Source organism: Cygnus olor, chromosome 3, assembly GCF_009769625.2.
Source record: "Cygnus olor isolate bCygOlo1 chromosome 3, bCygOlo1.pri.v2, whole genome shotgun sequence".
NCBI classification, from domain to species: Eukaryota; Metazoa; Chordata; class Aves; order Anseriformes; family Anatidae; genus Cygnus; species Cygnus olor.
In genome coordinates this window covers 94,432,501-94,454,913 of record NC_049171.1, presented here as the reverse complement: position 1 = coordinate 94,454,913, position 22,413 = coordinate 94,432,501, and the positions used below count along the sequence as shown (strand labels likewise).

The 22,413-nt window shown below is 39.8% G+C and overlaps 1 protein-coding gene across 2 annotated transcripts in view; it reads right to left on the bottom strand.

Moving 5' to 3' along the window:
* The window catches only part of THADA (THADA armadillo repeat containing), a 169,210-nt gene that overhangs the window by 55,407 nt on the left and 91,390 nt on the right, over positions 1-22,413 (bottom strand). For both annotated transcript variants that reach the window (XM_040553566.1, XM_040553567.1), the window contains exon 30: positions 9,271-9,386. In XM_040553566.1, coding sequence (XP_040409500.1) covers positions 9,271-9,386 — 116 coding nt within the window. The remainder of the gene's footprint in view (positions 1-9,270; positions 9,387-22,413) is intronic.

The following is a 22,413-nucleotide window of genomic DNA, read 5'->3' as shown; positions in this document are numbered from 1 at the left end:
AAAGAAAAAAAAGAAAACCTGCAATAGCTAAACACTATGCTGTTCTTCTGTTTAAGTAATGTATTATTGTCTAAAAAAAATACTCTAACATCTACTAAGTTTAATATTTTAGCTGGCAAAAAAAAATCAGGTTGCTGCTGCTGAATTTAAGCCCCAAATTCTACTTTCTTGCCACCAGTATTAGGTAGAGTTTTTGCTTCAAACAGACAAATCAAATTGGTTTCATAAGCACCATATTCTAATAAATACACAGGATACTTTAAAAGCCTTTGCACAAATTCTTGTATTTCTGAACTTCAGAAATTTCTCTGGTAAGTCGACATTTTGCATACAATGGGGACTGGAATTCCATCTTTAGCCATGGTACCTGAGGGAAGAATTCTCACTGAGGTCCAACATGTCCTCATGTCAGCTGGTATGTATGGACAGCATCTATGCAGCTTCCTATTTTGTGATGCATCTTCCTATTTTGTGTTTCACAACCTTTGTCTTCCAGAAACTCATCTTTTCAGCCTGGCAAACTGGTAAGTAAATTTGAGGTTTACAGTATATCTTCTCTCCCTATTAATTTCCAGCTCACTGCTTCCTGAAGAATGGCAAATCTCTGCCAACTATTTTCCTTCTTTCCATGGCCTTATTCTTCTTTTGTGTAGCCTGCAATTGGCTCCACAAAAATACGATTTAATTTGAAGTGATTCACTCTGCTACATCTTTTCACTAGTAGACACTTACGCACTCTCCAATACAGTGCATGAAGTTCAGTTATGTTGTTGGGAATATTTTTGTAGGACTTAAATTAGGAAGGGGTACTTGACCATTTAAGACTGACATGAAAACAAAAAAAAATCCCAGCCATCTCCCTCCCCAATTTGGGAAGACCTAGATTAGAATCATCAGCTAAAAATCTTCTAAATGCACCACGAAGTGCATCTCCTGTGATGTTTGAATCTTGATGAAGTCAACACAACCTAATCCTTAGGTGGTAGCCCATAGGGAGTTTTATCCTTACAGTGTTGCTGATGAAGCAGGCCAACCTGGCCTTGTACTGACCACTGAGAGAGATGTGGAAAATAAGCATTTGTCACTCATGGACACCACAAAGTTTATGGAAATCACGCCTACACATATAACAAGTAGCTGATTAAAAGATAAATCTCCTAATGTTTTGGTTATTAGCTTTTCAACTCTGCACTAGTCTGAAGACTGTTTTTTTGGGGAGTATATTTCCTTAGAAGGCAACCTTCATATTTTAATCTATTTTCTCTTGGAGCCCATGCCACATAGCACTGAAACAACAATAACAAAAGATGCATGGCCTTCCTCTGATCTTCTTGAGGAGACATTAATAATAGATTTAATTATTAAACTTTGGCCATAACATTTTTAACCATGTAATACAAAACCAGCACATCAGTGAACATCACAGCCAATAGACCTAAATGTTAATGGAAAGCATTTAAAAAAAGTACAGCAAAAAAACGAAGCCTACACTACCAAGTAATCCTTGCTGAGTTCCTGGAAGTGCAGGAACACCCACACAGAAATACAAACATCGAGTAACAGGGCATCTGATTGCCTATTTGTGCTGTTGATATCTTCTTGAAGTAATTACCATGCAAAAAGCCCCCCTGACTTGCTATAGGACCTTCTAAGTCACTATAAGAGTGACTTGCTGTAAAATCAGCTCATCCTGGATTATAGCAGACATTTTCTCCCAAGGGAAAATTGCTGGTCTGGTGATTTAGTTGTCCTCCCACCCCCAAAGCCAGACGAGTATGTTGCTGTAATGTCAGTTTCCCTGGTAAGGGTAGAGAATTTACACAAGGTTTTTGTTCGTTGTTGTTGGTGGTGGGTTGTTTTGGTTGTATTTTTTCCTTTCATTGTGATATCACCAAGAACCTCCTGAGCTTCAGCTATTGAAAAAATAAATTAAAAAACTGTGCTCTGGTTGTCCTTGGTGAGTGATGCTGGAAGGGTGTGGGGTTTTTGTTGTTGTTGTTTTTAAAGCATACCAGATGGATAAAATAATCCTGTTTTCTTTTTTGTTCTCTTAATGAGAACCACCTGTGATCCTTTAGCAGCCTCCTAAAAATCTGAGAGGTCAAACAAATCCCATGTGCAAATTTAATGAATTTTACCTAATTAATATCATGGATGATTTTGGCCTATGAAGAGGCAAGCTACTAAAACTCTGGTTTATTTATTGGAAATCATTTTCAGACACGAGTGAGGATTTATGCCCTAAACCTATAACTGTAACGTTTTGTGCCTACTCTGGACATTGGTGGAGAGAGCACATCTTCAGTAACGTTCTTCAGCTCTTAATACTCCCTGAGTTTGCATATTTAAGCTAGGAGTATACTTGGGAACAGGAGTCAAAGAACATTTTATCTTATGCAAAGTACATCTTCAACTCGGGTCTGAAGTTAAAACATGTCTATACTGATATCCAAAGCAAATGTTCCAAACCAAGCAATCATCAACTGAATAAATAAGCAATTTGTAGCTGTGTTAAGGATACTGGTGAAAGAGTGCAGCGCAGAAACTTGCCTTAGTCTGCTAAAAGCACGTAAGGTCTAAATGGAAGCCTCCAAGAATACATTTATAAAGAACGACGTAACTGTTATGACTGTGCTCTCAAAAGAAGTAATATAAAAGACACTAAATTAGGCTCATGGCTCAGTAAGTGGAGATTAATAAATTACCACTGCACACCTGATGTGCAGCAACTGCTCATACTGGTATGCTTAGCTTCCAGCTGGAACAGGACAAAAATCATTCTCCCTCGATGTTTCGCTTGTGTAAGAGTGCACACAAGAATTACTGCTCCAGCCCAGCTGACAGAAAGCAACCTCTTGATTTAAAACCTTGTAAAAAGACTTCCATAGAGGCAGGCTCAGTCATTAGAACTATTTTCAAATTTGAACGCAGCTGTATAATGCATATAGACCACAGATCAAAGATAACTTACTTCTGAAAGTATAGATTTTAAAGACAGATACAGAGGAGTGGAAAAGTTAGAAAACAGGAAGGTGAAAAAGATAGACATGGCTTTTGAAGGACAAGAAGGTTTGTCCTTCAAAAAAGGACAGAGGAAGAGACAACGAGTCTATCTGAAGAATTGGTCAACTCTGCCAAGGAGTTCTTGCTTGTTGCCTTCTTGCTGTTTTGAAAAGTTTATATAGCCCTTCCCAGATCCCAAATAACACCCTCCTTCCAAATGGGCTATTGCAAACCTGCTCACAGTCCACGGTCACTTTGCATCTACACCTAGATGTGCCTGCATACCCCCCCGGAAACTCTTCGTGCTGCTACCATTAGTGCACAAAACACTTACCTTGTCCACTGCTCTGTCTGCTCGTTAGAAATGACCTGCTGTCTGGCCAAAGAGGCAACAAGAAGAATAAAGACATATTTGGGTTGCACTTCTTGAGCCACTAAGTCCTGAAACCATAGTGAAGCCACAAGCACAAACACCCTTCGCAGGAAATCCCTCCTAAGACCAATTCCCTGCCTGCTGTTGTTCACACAACCCTGCCAAAAGCGGGTGGGAAAGGGGACAGCAGAGGCTTGGTGGAACGCCACAGCCATCAGCTTGGTAAGTTAATGTACTCTGTAGCATTATAAAATGCACGTGGGATTTCCCTCATTCAAAGTACGTCTATCTGGACCATCCTGGAGTCAGCGTGGAGAAAGCTGAGCAGCCAGTACCTCAGCTGGCAGCGAACCTGGGTCTGAGCTCCAGCTTTAATCTCTTTTGCATGTGCCCGTTAAGTGAGTTTGAACCTTGTGCTCCTCCATCAGAGCCCGGTATTTTTGACAGCCTCATCCAGGACGCAGAGGGCTCAGAGCAGCTCAACAGAGCAGGGGGCACTCAGGTTACAAAGCTGGGTGGGTGCACACACGGCAGGCAAGCCGTGCCAGACCAACTAGTGACTCTTTGCAAAATGCAAAGCCTGGTGGGTTTAGACAGGTCTACTCCATGCTAGTTAGTTTCAGGAAAGCAGCCCTAGAAGTAAACTTTCCCAGTGCAGACAAGCTCTCAGCTAGGAAACGGCACATGACTAGAGGTTAGCAGAATATATTATTTGACATCTGGCAGAACCTCAAAGTCTTTTTCCCCCTCCTGTGGTCTCCATTAAGAATGTGGGGAGGTGTGGGGGGGAACCAGACTGAAAGCACTGTGGAAGACAGCATCCTACAGCAAAGCTGTGCAATGCCATTTCACAGTTTTTCCAGTACCAATATTTTGCCATGCCAAAGGCTACAAGTGAAACAAGACAGGTATTTCTGGGACTTCTGTGCAGCAAATCACCAGTTCCAAAGGCTGCTCTTTCAGCTCTCTGTATTTATGAAACAGAAGGCACCTCGAGTTCGCCTTGGAACTCCTTGGTATGCAGTTGAGCTTTTTCTTTCTTCTTTTTAAAAAAAAAAATCAAGTTTTTATTTTTAAGTCACATGAAAGAGCTTTGAAACCTTTCAAGGGCTGATTATTTTTTGAAGCTTTCAGTCTACTTTCCGCCACTTCATTCCATCACCTCAGTCCTCAAACAAGACGTATTTCATGCACTTCGGAACATTTGTTCTTCTCAAACACCCCGCATCTCTCATCTCTGCAGAAAAATACAACCAATACCTGAGGTGGGGGGAACAATAACATTACTGAACCACTTTAAACTCTTTAGACCAACAAACAAACCCATTTCTAAAGCAAAATAAAAAATGCCAAATGAAGTTAAACCTGTAAATGAAGTTTCAAGCTTCACCTCAAGAAGCTGATGGAAGACAGGGCTCACTCACCCAAACACCAAAAATAGAAGTACTGCTTTTCAATACTCAGAGTAGTTTGTATTTAAAAGATATGCGCAAAACAATGAAAGTGAAAAAAAGGTTTTTCTTTTGTTCTTCTGTTTGTTCTTCTTTTCTGTTTGTTCTTTTGATATTCTAATGTACGCTACAAAAGGAAAAAAGCAGCTATGTGCCATTAACATTGTAAGTCTGCCTTAACAGACAGACAATACCAGTGGAAGAAAAATTACTATCTTTTCAAAATTCTGTTTGGGGAAACTGGGCCTTTTTTTAATTCTCTAAAGCAAAATCTGATGGGGGCAAAGGGAAGGGAAGAGACTAGTATGTTAACAGGGAATAATGCAATAGTTTCTCAAGCTATTTTACACCACTGATCACAATGTGAATTAGGTTCTTGTCCTGAAAAGGTAAAACAACCCAATAAACCAAAACCCACCGACCCCCAGTTCAGCAGACAGATGAAGGATCATTGCTTTCCAAGTGTCATAGTCCTAGTGTATTCAGACACTTCTTATATGGAGTAGCTTCCAAACCTGGATTATTCTTGCCATGCTCCCCCCCAGTTCTCCAGCACTGTTTTGAGATGAAAAGACCAGAAGTGGCACATTCCCGCTGCAGCTGCACACTGGTGTATAACATGCTTTGCTTTGTTCTCCTTCTTTTCTTTACCATCAATTTTCAGTTTCCTGTTTCAGTCTGCCTCTGAGCACTGAAATAGTATTTTTATGGAACAAAACACATTTATCACTCCAAAGTCATCTCAGACCACCATCATACCACATGCAAAGTTAGACAGATATCATCACTTTTTCCATGCACCTTTCATCCGTCTTGTTATCATCGTGATACTCAATCTCCTAAGACTACAGCTCCCTACAGCTGGCTTTTACTTTTGCTACATTAAATAATCACCAAATAGAAGATATTTTGGCACTTCACTATTCACTGCTTCTTCCAGGTCACTCATGACTTATGCGTGACAGATCCTAACAAACCCCTATTGGTCCCACCATGCAAATTCAACATTTTACTCCTACCTTTCGTTTCCTCTTATAACCAATAATCTGACTATTCAAAGATCCGCGCCTTTATCTCTCAACTGCTTAATCTCTTTAACAGCCTTTGGTAAAGGATCTTGTCCGGTGCATTTTGGAAATCAAAGCAGATCAATCAGATCATCTTTATTTATATGTTTGTTAACTCCCCCAAACAACTCTAACAGGTCAGCGAGGACTAGCTTTATAAAAAACACACTGACACTGTGCAATACGCACAGTTGTATGCAAAGCGACCTCCCAAAGCTCCTTCAAACAACAAAACAAGCCCACCGCACTTCATCACAGAGCCGTTCTGTTCAGCTCCACAGAGCCAAGTACCAGTGGTAAAGCTGCACACTGAAATGGACACGGAGGGAGAGGGCAGGTACTAACAGAGCCCCTCACCTCCAGTCCTTCTCCCCCCAAGCTAGCCCAAAATCCTGTATGGAAAATTTCTAGAAGAGTCAGAAAAGAAAACTTTCACTTCTTTTCATCTGTATTTTAAATTTATAGCAAATCCAAATCCCGCTGAATTCCTTGAGATCTTACAGAAGGTGGATGTTGGCCTCTTCCTACTTCCGATCTGTGGGATCCATCGCACTTAAATACATCAGCACAGAAAAGCACACAAGGCTGAGACACAAGTCAAACAGTGTACTAGGATACTCACTTGACAGTCCAAGAAAAATAAGCAATTATTATCGTTATTGCTATTCTTAATGTTCCTCTTGTTGTAAATAAAGTTATTAACATTACTGAGTTTGACTGAGTAACATTACCAAATGTCATTCTGAATGTTACGATGTCACTTCTATTGCCCTCCTTCAAAATGACTCTGACATAGCTAGAATGCTGCCATGACAACTATCAAGCAAAACAACAGAAAGGTGAAAACATCAGCCTCATCTCTCACTTGCTGTAAATCAATTTCCCTTCAGTGCAGCTATAATTACATTCTACCTGAATTCTCAGACAGATCTATGGCATTTATTTTCTGAAATTTCCCTGGACATGCATCTTGGGACAATCATCCTTGAAATATAATTCTCAATTTTTTGTTTTTAAGTTATTATTTGCATCTTGCAGTAGTCATAGTAGCCATGACTAATCTGACGGAAGCTGCCTGGTTCCCTAACCAAAACTACCAGGAAATACCCTGTATTCAATATCTCTTTTTTTTCTTTTTTTTTTTTTTTTTTTTTTAAATCACACCACAGTGAACATGTTTATCTTGAGCACAAACTTAAAATACAAGCAAATTTTTTTTTCAGCTTTATTATTTGTTGTAGTCTTAAGGTGAAAACACATTTGGAAGCAAATTTGGCTACCAAATATTTCATGGATATTTGCTTGCCTTTTTAAGAGAAAGAAAGGGAGAAAGGGGGAGAAGGAGAAACCAGAAAGCACATCCTTGGCTCAGTGTGTCTAAGGACATACAACTGTATGGACTTAGAGAGAATGATCAAGTACATTAGAAATTTGCAAAAAGTGCTTCTGTTTGGTAAAAAAAAAACCACCACCAGCAACACCTTAATGTAGTGTTGCAAATCTATATGCTTGTAACATATAATTTGGGAATTCTGGCAGAAAGACAAATATATATATATATCTGTGTGTGTGTAGCATTAACTGTGTAATTAAGAATGTATAAATATGAACTTGAGGATACAACAAACTGGCAACACAAAAACAGACAGAGGTTTAATATTACAACATGCAACTATGGTTTTTTTTCATAGAAAATAGATAGAGAAAGTATATCTATTCAGGCAAATACTGATTCCACATACCACAACCTCAGAGAGAGACTGAAAGCATTTCCTTTCTCAGGATACTACAAAAAAGTTAGTACTAATATGACAAGTACCTTAAAAGGTGAGTTATGAAAAACGACTTTGAAAACATAGAACTTTTAAAAGCAGTATCTTGCAGCATGAAGTTCCACAGCTGAACTAAAATTACATGAAAATCTTCATTATTTTATTTCAAATCTGCCACCTTGCACTGGAAGGAGTGCTAACCATCTGTTTCCCTTTCCATGTGACTCATAGCATGAAAAATGGTTTCCATGTCATCCCTCAGTTGTCCCTTTTCCAGGCTAAAAAAATGTATCTCAGCATATTTAGTCATTCTCCATCTAGAAACCATTCTGTAGTCATCACCAGTCATTTTACTGCTCCTCATTTCTACTGTACCTTCTCTTGGAGTTACACAGTATTCAAATAAACACAGGCTACTAGATAAACTAAGTCAGAACGTGTGTTCTCTGTTTGTTCTCCATTCCTTTTATAACAGTTGACCGCCCTCTCTTCCTGGGCTCTGCTGAGAATCAAGGCAACTTTTTTTTCCATAGTACAAGGTCAAGATCTTTTTCTGAAGTGGTAAAAATCTGCTCAGAGTTGACCACATTTGCCCAAGTAAAGTTCAGACTGCTTTATTCATGTGCATCATTTCACAATTACTTACACCAAGTTTTACCTGCTATTTCGTCATTCTCACTCCCACTCAGAAGACATTTCTATCTCTTGAAGATCAACTATATCTTGATTCCCTCAATTCAGTTAACATTGGCAGTGAAATGCTAGTCACCTCCCTTCTCCAAATCACTTAGATTTTGCTTTTGATGATCACAAAGCAACATGAGCTTCTATCAGAGATTCTCACTGGACTTTACTGGTGACCTCCCTCCACTGTGCAAACTGAACTGGGGAATACTTTACCCACTTATCTATGCAAGAACTTGTGCTCCCCTTCCATAACAATTGCTTCCTTTAAAGTTTTTGGTGAGGAATGTTCAAAAGCAATTGCTAAGATCAAGTACATTTCCAAGGGAAAAAAAAAAAGAAAAAAGCATGTTTCTTGACTGCAGTGTGGACTGCAGTCCATCTGAAGATGGCCTTCTTTTACAGAAACCTAAGGATAATGTTTCCAGAGCTGTCTTGGATTGTTTGTGGCCAGCTAAGTACTTTTGGCAGTTTCTGCAAACGCTGTAACATTTTCCTACCTATCTTTTCGTAAAGGCCAAGTCAGAGAACATAGCATAATATATGCATAGTGCATTTTTCTTAGCCCAGAAGCAACATTCATCCTTTCCTTAAAAGGGTTGCAACTGTAGACATTCTCATTCATGACGTTTTTGTTTGTTTCTGTTTTACATGACTGGACTATAATATTTAGCTGAAAATGAACTAAAAGAAGACTGAAAGACAAGAAAATACGCTTGCAAAGAATACATGTTTTTTCATCCCTTAATATTTGGGGAAAAAAAAAGTCTGGATTAAAAAAACAGCATCTAAATTTTACACAATTCTTAGAGAAATAAATAAACCCAGCTTTCCAAAACAAAATAAATCAGCCCAACCCTTAATATATTAGCAACCTATATATACAAATATATATGCATATATCTTGTGCTTTATCTTACCTTTTAGCCAACCACAGTTTGGTTCCTATACAAGTAATGATGTCACCCAGTCCCTGCTGAAAGTCTGAATTAACAAACTGTTTTGATTCCAAGTACGACTGCAGCAAGTGAAAAACCTGAATAAAAATAAATAAATAAATAAATCAGTTTCTAGCCACTGCTTTTCCTCCAAATAGCTCAGATGAAAACCACCTGCAAAATGAACAACTGTTATTCAGGCAAAAACATGCATTCATCTGGCATAAGAACAGATGGAATCCCTAAATTGCCGATTCTTCAAAATTCCCTTTTCACAGCACGTAAGCAACACTACACAGAAAGTGCAGGAAGATGCTAACTAATATCCATGGAGCGAACAGAGCACAGCCTGCTGAACACCACTGCTACTGGCCCTCGCCAACCTGAGCATCCCTCAGCTTTCCACCTTTTCTTGGTGCCGTCTGCTCGCTGGTGCCAGCAGAAGCAGCCATGGAGCACGTCAGCAGCCTGCCGGAGGGAATGGGGCTGTTTGCACTGCACAAGTGCAACCAAAGAGACAGGCAAGGGTGGAGAGCTGCAGCAAAGGCAAATGCCACATAAGCCAACAATGCTGCTGAGAGGAGCTTCTGCTGAATTACAGCATAAATGCATGAGTATGTGTTAGCCATAGGAGTCTGCTAGAATTAGTCAAGGAAACTGTGCAAGAAGTCTGTTTCATTTGCTGAAGTAATTGGTGCCGCGAGTCCTGACTACCCTATTCATGGCACGAGAACTTCTGCATTACAAAACCAGAAGACAGATTCCCACAGCAAAATAAATATAGCTGAATCTTTACTCAGTGCGTATCAAATATCTATGGCTGCCAAACCCAATCCAAACTTAAAATTTAGGCATTCAGGGACCTGAAGCCCAGAGACTCTACATAGGCTCTTTAAAGCATGCAGCACCTCGTAGTCTACACCCTGAGCAAAGAGCTTTTTGGAGGCAGAAGAATTAGCATATATAACTGCTCCAAAGCATTGACAGCAAAGTATCTTCATTCCTGTCCTTGAGATCCTTCATTCAGGGCTCCGGGCAAGCACAGCAGGCAGCTGGGTTCACAGGGGAGGAGGAGGCTCGCACCATTTTCTTTCCAAGGACGAAGCTGGCTGAACTCCCTGCACGGGGCTGTGGAAGTCACTGTGCTACCTCCTCCAGAGCTTCTCATAAAAGCCCGCTAGGCAAATCCTAGCTCTCATGAAGGAAAATATTCACGATACCAAAATAGAAAGCATAACCTGTAGCCTGGTCAACAAAGCAAGTAATTCCTGTTCTTTGAGACCTTCCTGTGCTATTTAAAAACAAGTTCTCCAAGCTCTTTAAAATACAGGTAAAATGGAGTTTAAAAAAAAAAAAAGCGTATGTTCATCTGGATGTATAGTCATCTAGGTCACAAGCATGAAGAGGAAATGTCGGATAGCAGCTGAAAGCTGATACCAGCTGCAGAGCGGAGATGAGCTCTTGAGGCCAGCCCCGGCAGGACTCACCCTCTGCACGGGAAGGACAGCGTGTGACACTCTCCTCAGACACAAGCCACAACGTCTACATCATCCTACTCTGCTTTTACCTTTCCCGTTCGCATGTGAGTGAATGGTCAACACCCATCCCCATTGAAAAACATGGAGATAGATGGGGTGGGACTGCAGCCTCATGGGAATGACCATGTTCAAGTTAAGGAGTTTTGTGCACAGGTAGCTTGGAAGCTGGAATTAGAGGAGCAGGGTGCTAACTCTCCCTCTTCCTTTACTTCAGCCTCCAAAATCTGAAGTTCTGTTTACCTGCCCAGGTTAAACACATAGATAGACATGACAGAGTTTCTATATAAGCTGAAAAATTATGTTCTCCATTGATTACTTATTGCAACCAGTGACGTGCAGAATTTATGAGACTTTAGAGATGTTACAGATTACTTCTAAAAATGCACATACGAGCATTTTATATGAAAACACTTGTGAGAGTATGAGCACTTCATACTTACAAAGTAGTGATTTTATGGCTAACTGATCAAGCGGGGGCCTGTGCTTTGCTCTGGGAAGAAGAAAGCCTTTATATCCAGATTTTTACATCTTAGATCTTGGTCTCCCACATTCCAGCTGTCACTTGCTCCCAGGGTTATTTTTTGTTGTTTGTTTGCTTGTTTTGGAAACACGAGTACTGCCGCATAGCATTAACTTGACACAATTTCATCTGGGCTATTTTTTGTGAAATTATTCAAGTGGAAGAACAGCTGCAGTAATTTCGAACAAGCACAGGAACAGCAGAGATGTCAAGAGACTATGTAATTCACACAAACATCGAGGTAGGGTCTAAGCATTCTTAGATGAAACAAATGCTTGACTGTCCTAATATCTTGAAACCAGCCAATAAAGCAGACTCCAAAACATTTGTATGGAAACTTTTCAAGTGTTTCGCATGCAATATCCAATCTCTTGAAGTAAGGTGTTCTTTTCCACTCCCACCCTTGACTTTTGCCCTCATGGTAAACAACTGCTCTCTGGACGCCGTTCAGTTGGTCCAGATTTTTTCCTAGTGAGGCACTTACTGGACAGAGAGATCCAACTGGGGCCCCTCATGACAGGAACAATGAAACAAACTCTTCTCCCTGTGTTAACAGGTGTTCTGCATGCAAGAGACATCCTGGAACGACAGCGGTTTGGTTTTCTGTTCATTTTGTTTTTACATCTTCTGAACTGCTCTGTACTGAACACCATTTTGCTGAAAGATTACTTTTCTGATTTTCCCAATATCATTTTAGATTTTGCTCTTTTTCTACAAAGCACTTTGCAAAAGTATAAACCTGCAAATATTTGAGAGTTTCACAGGAGATCTCCACCTTGAATCCTACTCGTGAGCCTGCTCTTGCCTGTGCCGCTGTCTGCTTACTAAAATGGTTCACTATTATCTACTTGACATTAATCATTTTCATGAAAAACAATGTACAAAGTTGCCATGACTGCTAGTTTTTCTGTGCATTTGGTGGCTTGCCCTTGATCTCTGTTCAGTAATTGACACTACAGAAGACCAGGGAGGAAAGAGGGAAATACTGTGTATGTAGAGGCTCTTCTTACTGCCTTTTATATCCTAATTGAAGACCATTGGTGCCTTAACCGTTCTGATTTTATCCTTCTGCGCTTTTGTTCATTTCCAGGAACGAGAAGGGATTTACCTCTAAGCAATAATATAAAATCTGTTTCACAATTATGAAAAGGCTATCATATTTTTCCTAGAAGCTCAAATTAATTTAATCTCTTCAGCTTTGAAAACAGCTCCCAAAGTGCCTCCCTCCTCAATACACCGGAAATCGAAGTAGTTGATAGCTCAAGCAAAAGGTCTTGAAAGAGGGGGGAACTGTGTATATTAAACAGATCAAATTTGTGGATTTAAATTAGTCCACGTAGGAAACTCAGTACTGAAAATGCAACCAAAACTGCTCTGCAATTCACTTTCCAGACAGACCATACCCCTTCAGCATGTTATTATTCTAATGGTAAAAGTCAGAGGATGTCATGAGCCATACTTAAGCAGCAGAATTAGAAGGTACAACTCATGTAAGAGTTTGATTCACTCAAAAAAAATGTTGGCATTCATCAAAGACAATGCGTAACTATTGTGGCTTACCCAGGTCTGACATCTGATATATGCAAAATACTGATTTTCTCATTGTTTCAATGCAAGCCCTCTATCATTTATTCACGAGACTTTAGAGACCTAGTAAGCTTTCCTCACAAAAGAATTATATTTTTTTTTGTCATTTTAGAATATCTCAACTAAATTTGAAATTGAAATCAGTGCTGGTATGTTTTATTCAGAGGCTTCCACAGTATTTAATGCAAACTAAAACTGGAGGTATCCAAACAGGCAATCTGTTAAAGGTAACTGCAGCAGTGCTCTACTTCCAACATGTGTGAAATGTTATTGTTTGGCTTTTAGTAATGCTGTAGTTTTGATGATCTGAGACTACAAGACAGCCAATGTCTGCATGGGAGGGTAGTAAGTTTTGTGAGACTGTTTGATACAGATAATAAAATAGACAAGCTTTCCAGCACATAGCTCTCTTTGGGCCCAAAATACTCAATTTAAAATGGGCTGCTAAATTCCTCACTTATACGTAAATGCAATTAGGTCCCGGTGTTTCTTTTGTACTGTCAGTGTTATTTTTTTTTCTTTTCTTACACTAAGACAATACATTATTTTTAAGGTAGTTTTACAAAAGATTTGCATCGTATGTAGAAAAAGGTTTATGAAGTCTTGCAGGATGACAGTTATCTTTATATCTGACATGAAGTAAACACCAAGAAAGCAGCCTCAATACGCTGGGAGTCTTGTTAAAAGGACCGAAGACAACACCCAAGGTATTGTCTGTAGTTCTCTGGAACCGTGCACTGAAGGTGGCCAAGTCACTGGATGCTCACAATCCTTTTCCCCTGCTGAGCTGTTCAGGCTGTCAGGCTAATGCACTGGAAAGGCTCTACTGACTGCCTATTAACTTGGGCAAGAGTTGTTAAAACCGTGCAGGTCACGGGAAGCTCAGGTACTTTAGATTCAGAATGAGGAACGGTGCCCAGCCACCAGCCATCCTGACATTTGCTGGTCAGTGGTGTTCTACCAGCACTGACACAGCAAGTGTTAACCTGCCTCTGGTAAAACCACTTTAGGTAACTGTGCTCCTTCGCAGCTCCAGCATGGGAGGACTTAGCGCAGACTTACATGGCAGAAGTACCAGGTGAGCTCAGGTGCAATGCTACATCCTAGCTGGCAAAACCCAAGGACCAGCACATCAATGAAGGCAAGTGGTGTTCTGCTCTCCAGCCATTTCCATTCACTCTTCAGCAGCTGCCAGTACCGTGTCTGCCTTCACAGAATCATGGAATGGCTCGACTGAGAAGGGACCTTAAAAGACCACCCAGTTCCAACCCCCCTGCCACGGGCAGGGAAGCCACCCCCTAGATCAGGTTGTCCACAGCCTCATCCAACCTGGTCTTGAGCACCTCCAGGGATGGGGCATCCACAACCTAAACGGGACATCCACAACTGGAATGGGGTTAGTTTGTCAGTGGGACAAACAGATCTGAGATTGGCAATGCTTCATTCCCGTTCTTCAGCTTTAGAAGCATCAAGGAAAAGGGAAGGAGTGGAGGAGGTTGGGGAAAGGAAGAGGGAGAAATGGAAGTGTGCAGCTTTGCTTCCCTGCTGGTCAATTGGCACACACATCCCTTCGTCTTGTTCACACACATCCCCCACCAAACAGCATGCTTCCAGAAGCAGCACAGAATCTTCTGTGTCACCCTGTCTTGACATCAGAAAGCTGAGTTTTCTTTGTGCCCAAGCAGACCTCAGACGTAACATCTGCTATTTTCCAAATATTCATGTTGGACCATCAAGGAAAAAAAATGCTGACTACTTTAAAAATATATATATACATAAATGATTAGACATCAGTTAAGTCGAATACATAAATCATGAGAAGCAGGAAGAAACATTTTTCTCCCCCATACCAACTTTGATATGGTATGATGTTGATCATACCTCTAGAAGCTGTCATATCAGCTCAAATTGCAGTATTCAAGCTGCAAAATACACTATCGTAATAATGAAGCAACGCAATGGTAGATGAAAGCTTGTACAAAGCAAACAAAAAAATTAATGCCTTTACATTTTTTTGATGTCAAGAATTCTCTTGCCTATCTAAAAGAGACACTGCAAAAAGAACACGAGTTTTTAATAGCCATAAAGTTACTCTACTGTGACCAACTTTCTAAGAGATTTTTTTTAAAGGAGAAACTAAGGTTTTTGAAGTTTACAATAAACTTTTAATTTCAGATGTGAAATAGTGATTAGCGATACTTTGTGTGCAAGCACACATGTTCATACTCAAAAGAAAACACAGCCTCCAACATGTAGCTGCACAAAGTACCCTTTTTATATAACCAGATTTTCCAAAAACACTTTGAAGATTATATAATTGCACACTTCTCAGTGAAGTAGCGAAGTTAAACGTTTCTCCCCTTAAGCTGACCTGAAGCAATAAAAACTTCTGCATGCATGCCCTCAGCTATGTTAGTATGAAATTAAGTACACAGTACAAATACTCACATTCCTAACTGCACGACTGAAACAATGCTCTCAGTGTTCATCTCAGGGCTTCTTGTTAAAAAGCAAACTGACATCACCTTATACATTCTCTGCATAGATCATTTACCTCCCCCCCCCTTTTTTTTTTTTTAAATACATGAAAAAAATACAGATGTTTCACCAGCTGAAATAAAACACCGTGCAAACATGAAGCTCGCAAGAATATTCCACTCACCAAGCTATGGAGGTTGAAGCAACATGGAAAGAGAAAAAAAAAAAGGTGTTTGCAAAATGGCAGCAGTAAAGAGATTATTGCGCTAAGCCAAATGTGGTATTTTGGAATTGCTCCATCAAAAGCCTGAGTATTAACAGGCTAGTGAGAAAACCTCAAACAAGCTCTTTTATCCCCCCCTTTTTTGTTATTTAAAGGTGGATAAAATTTTATTCTTATTGCATGATAAATACAACTGCCAAGTTATCTCAGTATTCTGAAAACAAGACCCATTTTTTCATTTTTAATAAGACCACGTAGATAAAATCTGGCAAGCTGCTGTGACAGGTGAAGGCATTTTTGTTAGGATGATAAAAAGTTCAAAGTTACAATAATCATGTCTCCAGTGAAAAACAACCCCTGAAAATCCTTTTATTTATTAATTTTTAAAGATAAGAAGTGCAAAAAACAGTGTGATAATTACAATGGGACTATAAACCTCAACTACCTCCCCAGTTTTCCAGCAAGATACTTCTATAAATATAGATTTGAAAGTCTATAGCTATTTGGTTATCTTCTGGTGTATTCCTACTCTGCAAAAAAAAATAAATTATACAAAATAAACGTAATATTTTATCACCAGCAAGTATGGCACGAACATAGTCCTTGCAGTGTATCCTACTCTCAGGAACAAAAGCAGCAACACAAGATGCAGGATAATAGCGTAAAAGTAGGGCCATATCAATGATTTTTAGGAATGCCTAGGTAACAATGGTGACGCTAAATGAATCAATTTTTCTGCATTCCTGAGGAATGGACTCAAATCTGAACAGTAGCTATGTGGTAACAACCATCCTTGAGACATCAGAATACACGCTGATGCTGCCAAAAAATCAGTCTGAGAAGCGGCAGAAAAATACGCCATGTACACCAAGCAATCACATATGCTCTGGATCTATGCATAAGAAGCAAGTCTCATTTAATGTGTGCACAGATCACCGATGGGTCAGACTAAATGTACGGCTGAATCCTGCACGTGAGGTGGCCAGGTCTTTGGGGAGCCCACCCACATGAACGTGCTGTGCCAGACAGCGCTGGTGGCACCCCCTACGCCTCGTGCTCCGATAGCAGATGATTAGACCTCTGCCACACCAGCTGTAAATATTCTGAACTTATTTCCACATTTAAATGACAATTTATTCAAGAGGAGTTTCAAACATTTATCAGTTCTCTTGTAATACCCACACAAACGTAGCGTTTCAAAAGCTACCACTTAACTACCTTGCTCTCAGTCCTGCATCATTTATATATACCAATTATAAGCATTATCCCTTTGTTCCTACCACCTCTGTTCTTTGAAGTCTTTAATTTCATTCTGTTAATTTCATAACTGACAAATCAGATTATTTCTGCAAAACGTAACTTACATGATTGTCATATATGATTACTATATATGAATATGACTTGCTTCCTCAAATTTGTCTTTGTACAAATTAATAAACTCAATGTAAAATTACAGTATTTCCCTTTGCAAATATTTTTCTGAAAATGATCAATTTTTTTTGCCACATTAAAGCAACAGCTGGTTCACAATTCGATTTTTCCACAATTTCAGCTTTGTTTTGTCAGCATGTTTCATCATCTAATTACAGTTTGGGTTTATTATTCATGAGAAAGTAGGGCTTGTAAATCCTTCCTCCACATATGTCCATCAAAATTCATCAAGCAGGTTTAAAAAAGAATCACCTTGTTTTAATTAAAACGCAGGAAAGCATGTTTAGATTGAATTAAGAAGTTGTAAAATAAGGTATGAAAGGGTGTGAAGTAATGAATAAAAATACAATAGTAGTTAACTCCATATAACTGAGCAAGAATAACACACCTGTTTAATAAACTGAAAATTATGAATGTGCCATAACTAATGAAATAACTAGCGTGCTATAACTCCAATCTTCTGTCTAAAACAAGCCAAAAATATGAAATTTCACAATCAAAGTTCTTACAATACCAGTTTTATTTGGAAGAAAAACCCAAACAAAAACTTATTTTAGTCAAAGGAGGATGAAACTGAGTCCTAGCTTAAAATCCATATGTTTAACTTGAACGCTGTATTAGGACAAAACAGAACAATAACAAGATTGTAACCAGCTTATGTCATATTCACTAGCATTTTTAACTTGAACATCCTAGCTGAATTTCCTCTGAGAAGCACCCAGTTTGCCTGTTCACACAGAAACCTGGTAACAGGTGTCAGGTCTCTCTTTACAATTATTAGTACTTTTGACTTATTTATTACTATTTGGATGTAAGGTACTACAGAATCATTTAGGTTGGAAGAGACCCTTAAGATCATCAAGTCCAACCATCACCTAACACTGCCGAGCCCACCGCTAAACCCTGCCCCTACGCGCCACATCCCTGTGTCTCCTCAGCACTTCCAGGGATGGCGACTCCCCCGGGCAGCCCCTTCCAATGCCAACCACCCCTTCTGAGAAGAATTTCTTCCTGATACCTAACCTAAACCTTCCCTGGCGCAACTTGAGGCCATTTCCTCACATCTTATCACTTCTCACTTGAGAAAAGATACTGATACCCACTTCACTTTCCTGTGAGAAAGGTGAGGTGTCCCCTCAGTCTACTCTTCTCCAGAGCAGACAACCCCAGCTCCCTCCGCCACTCTTCGTATGTTTTGTTTTCTACTCCCTTCACTATTTCTGTTGCTCTTCTCAGCACGCACTCGATCAACTCAATCCTCCTTGTAGTGAGGGGCCCAAAACTGAACACAGTGCTCGAGGTGCCACATACAGGGGGACGGTCATGTCCCTAGGCCCCACTATTTCTGACATAAGCCAGGATGCCATTGGCCTTTCTTGGCCACCACTGCTGCTCATGTTCAGCTGGCTGTTGACCACCACCACAGGTCCCTTTCTGCCAGGCAGCTTTCCAGACACTCTTCCCCCAGCCTGTACACTGCATGGGGTTGTTGTGCCCCAAGAATGGCACCTGGCGCTCAGCCTTTTGAGTGCCATACAATCGGACACGGCCCATCCAGATCCCTCTGCAGAGCTTACCTGCCCTCAGACAGATCAATACCAGATCATTCATCTTATAACTAAAGGTACATGCAGCGGGCAGAGAAGCCTAAGCAAAAGACCTACATTGCTGATGGATGAGAAAACAGAAAACCCCAAATAGCAGACAGTATTAAGAAAAGGCAAACCTGACTGATGAGTAAGAGTGTCACACACACATCCTCCTAACCAGTCAGCTTGACCAGAGATGAAAGAAGGTACTGTGTGGCATTTCCATTCTCTGCAAACATACCTATTATCTTCCCAGAAGCATGTAACAAAAACCTCCTAGAAGTCTAAAGAAATTAACACATAAGATTATATGTTGGAAGCAGTTAAAGACTGTGCCAAGCCTGGATTTTTGATCCAAAAAAAAAAAACAAACCCACAATAGGAAGGATACAATAAACTCTCCTCTTCCAAGTCTATAGCTTGCCATCATCAACACCTACCCATCATGGCCCTTAATTCAGCCACTTTCAAGGATATAAAGCTTTCCCCCTCCTTCATAATTTTTGGGGGATTTTTTTTGGAGGGGTGGGAGTGTAACAGTCTGAAACAACTCCTAACAACTCCTTTCCATAGTATGTCCTCATAACAAGCTATCCTGAAAATGTCCACATGAAGGAGACAAAATGCAAATAAAAAACAAGGTACACACCCTTGTTTACCAAAGGATACTTACAATTAGGAAGAATATTTAAGGATATACTGACACTAAAAAGCTGACACATAATAGACACGGTCAGTAAGAACATGTTTATAAAGAGTGCTCGAAAGCACACTGCTACTTGACCCTGTAGCTGTGCTGCTTTCAGGAGAGTTGATCTTATGTCTCAGGAATGTCTGCATTAGCACACAAGCTGAGAAAATAATTAGAACTAAGCTATATAGATTTGATGCTTTTATTTCTGACTTTACATTATAACTTACTCACAGCTTCAGAAAACAATTTTCTTCTCCCAGCTAGTGATTTTAAACTTAAAGAAAAGAGTCTTTTGCTTTCAAACAAAAGAAAAACATTCAATATTTTTAAAACCTGATGAATAATATGTGACATTAAATGTCCAAGCACGGGTAGCTATAGCCATGAGAAAAGGTGGTGCTTTTCTAAGCCATATTAGCAACTTCCCAAAGCTTTTCTCCATCAATACATCAAGTCAGTCATAACCCGTTGTTGTACATGCCTCCATGTATGATGGATCAACCTGTGTTTCCATTTCTGCATATTTATAGGCGTACTGTCACTGCTAATGGCTCCATTTACATTTGAGGAACTCTATCACCAGTTGCACTCTTTGCTTGCTCTCTAAAGCAGTAGTAAAAAGCCTGCTGACCATAGTGTAAGATTATTCTGCCATTGCAGGAATTGCTGTACCTCTCCAAGTGTCAGTAATACGGAAAGGCGTCCCTCCTGTAAAGAAAATTCTCACATGGTTAGTTGCTGGTAGCCATTACACCACTAGAGGTGACATCTGTGCAGGTACATCAAACAGCTGAATCAGTGCCCTGAACTCAAATGCCAACTCTCCGGATATACAGAGGAGCCTGACACTCTCCCAAAACACCTCCCAGCCATGCAGAGGGAGTGACAGCAGGCCAGGGATCATTCCCAGCAGGCTGCATAGTTGAGGTGCCCACTCCAGAAAGCCAAGAAGTCCAATAATATGTGCCATAGGTGATGCCACATCATCTCAGATTCAATAATTCATGACAGCCCCTGGGCACTTTTAAATTACTGCCATGGGAATAGCCAACGAGTCTCTTCCTGAACCAATGGGCTATGTATTCACGACCACTTCTTACAAGACTGCTGAAGAAAATAAAATATATTAAAAAAACACATAATGCATCACCTCTAGCAAACTGTATTCATAGCATCAGGAAAAATATTCTGAAAATACCTGTAACAGCTCCACACCAGAGTAACACAGTTAAATGCAGGTAGAACCCATAAGAATTTTCCTCTGCCAAAATTATCCCTATAAAAAGGAACGTGCAACTGAAACATGGAATAAAAAGTAGCTTTCTATCAAGACAACATAGACAATGCGTGTGCTTAACTTATACATAAGTCAAAAGGAATTCAAACTGTAAACAGCAATAATGAGTAGTTCGGCTTTACAAAGTCAGTATCTGTAGGACAACAGCATGAAACACTGACAAGCTAAATGTAATGCAAACTTTTTTTTTTTTAATTATTTATTACAGTAATATCCAGAAAGTAATTCCTGTAAGAAGATCCCACTAAGCTGTGGCGTAAGAGTGGGGAAGGACAATCCTCAGCCCAAAAGCCCACCTCTGTTTTTAATCTCAGTGTAGTACAAGGCAGTAGTGGATACAGGCACCTCCAACAGGGTACATCACCTGAGAGGTGAGAGGACTGCCCTCCTCAAGACGTTACCCTTGTACTCTTTTGAATGAATAGAGAAGAAATAAAGATTTCACTTCTGTAGTGGTACACTGAATCTCAATTTTGGTAATTGTCCCCAAAAATTCATATTCCAAAAGGATGAATATAGAAAAGAGTCTTGCAGACAAGGAAAGAGATCAAGTGGTTTATTTAAAATCTAGAAGGGATGCATCCCAGAGGCAGATTTAACTCAGATCTTTTAAGTTTAAATTCACAGATATCACAGTACGTGCATGAGAATTTACCTAGGGAAAAAATAACTAGGTAATCCCTTAGGGGTATTTCTTATAAAAGCATTTTGCTCTCCAGAGAGAACAGCGGGAAGATTACATATGTGCCAATTAGAATACTTGTAGAATGCACCACCAAAAGCACACAGAAAATGTAAAGACAGTATTTTCTCACTGTTCGTAAGTTCTGGACCACTGATCTTCCTTAAGTTTTACACGGGTATGATGTGATGTACCTTTTGAAACTATAAAAACAAGTCCACAGGAACATAGATAACTTATGATGAAACTTCAACTACAGCAAACACATGAATCACGGTACTGCTGAAACTCAGCAGATTTTTGCCTTACACATATGGACAAGCTATTTATAAATTCTACTTCCCATCAGGCTCAGCATGATGTCAGCTTACAATAACAAGTTAATGTTAATGTTTTCCAGTAATTTTCACAGTGCCATTTAACTGCAAGTACCCTAGCCAAGGTAAACTTACGGGCAAGGAAAGGGCTAACTGCATAATCACAAAACGACCTTAATGAATTTTGCATTTATGCTTTGAACAATTAAAATTCTACCTGCAATATATTTCTCTTTTGTTCCCGAACTTTAATCTAGCTAGCCAGCTGATTATATCTCCCCAAAACAGCTCAAATATTCCTCCTGATTTTAATTATCCACAAAGCCTTGTGTTGTTTTTTTTTTCTTTCCCCTGACGAACAAGCATCCTACACTATCACAGAAAGTGCCAAACTCAAAGTTATCTAACATTTTTTTAAAAATGTAGTAAGCTGCTGCACTTTGCTTTACCATCAGCAGCACCACAACACACAAACAGCGTCTCTGCAAACGCACCAGAACACACTAGTTCCAAAGCAAGATGATGGAATTTGCAGGGGCTTTTCTCTTTAGAGGTGCTAGAAGCTGTTCAGGAAGATCTGTTCCTTGGTATTCTTTCTTCCCTTGCCTCTTCTGCTCTCATGCGATTGGAAAGATACATTTTTGACAAAAGGGAACAGGAATAGTATTTATGGCAGAATTATTTTTTTTTTTGAAAAGCAAAGTTCTTCCAGCACATTTCTTCATTCAAGACTACTTTCTCCAACACTTGCACATGCTTTGACTTCACC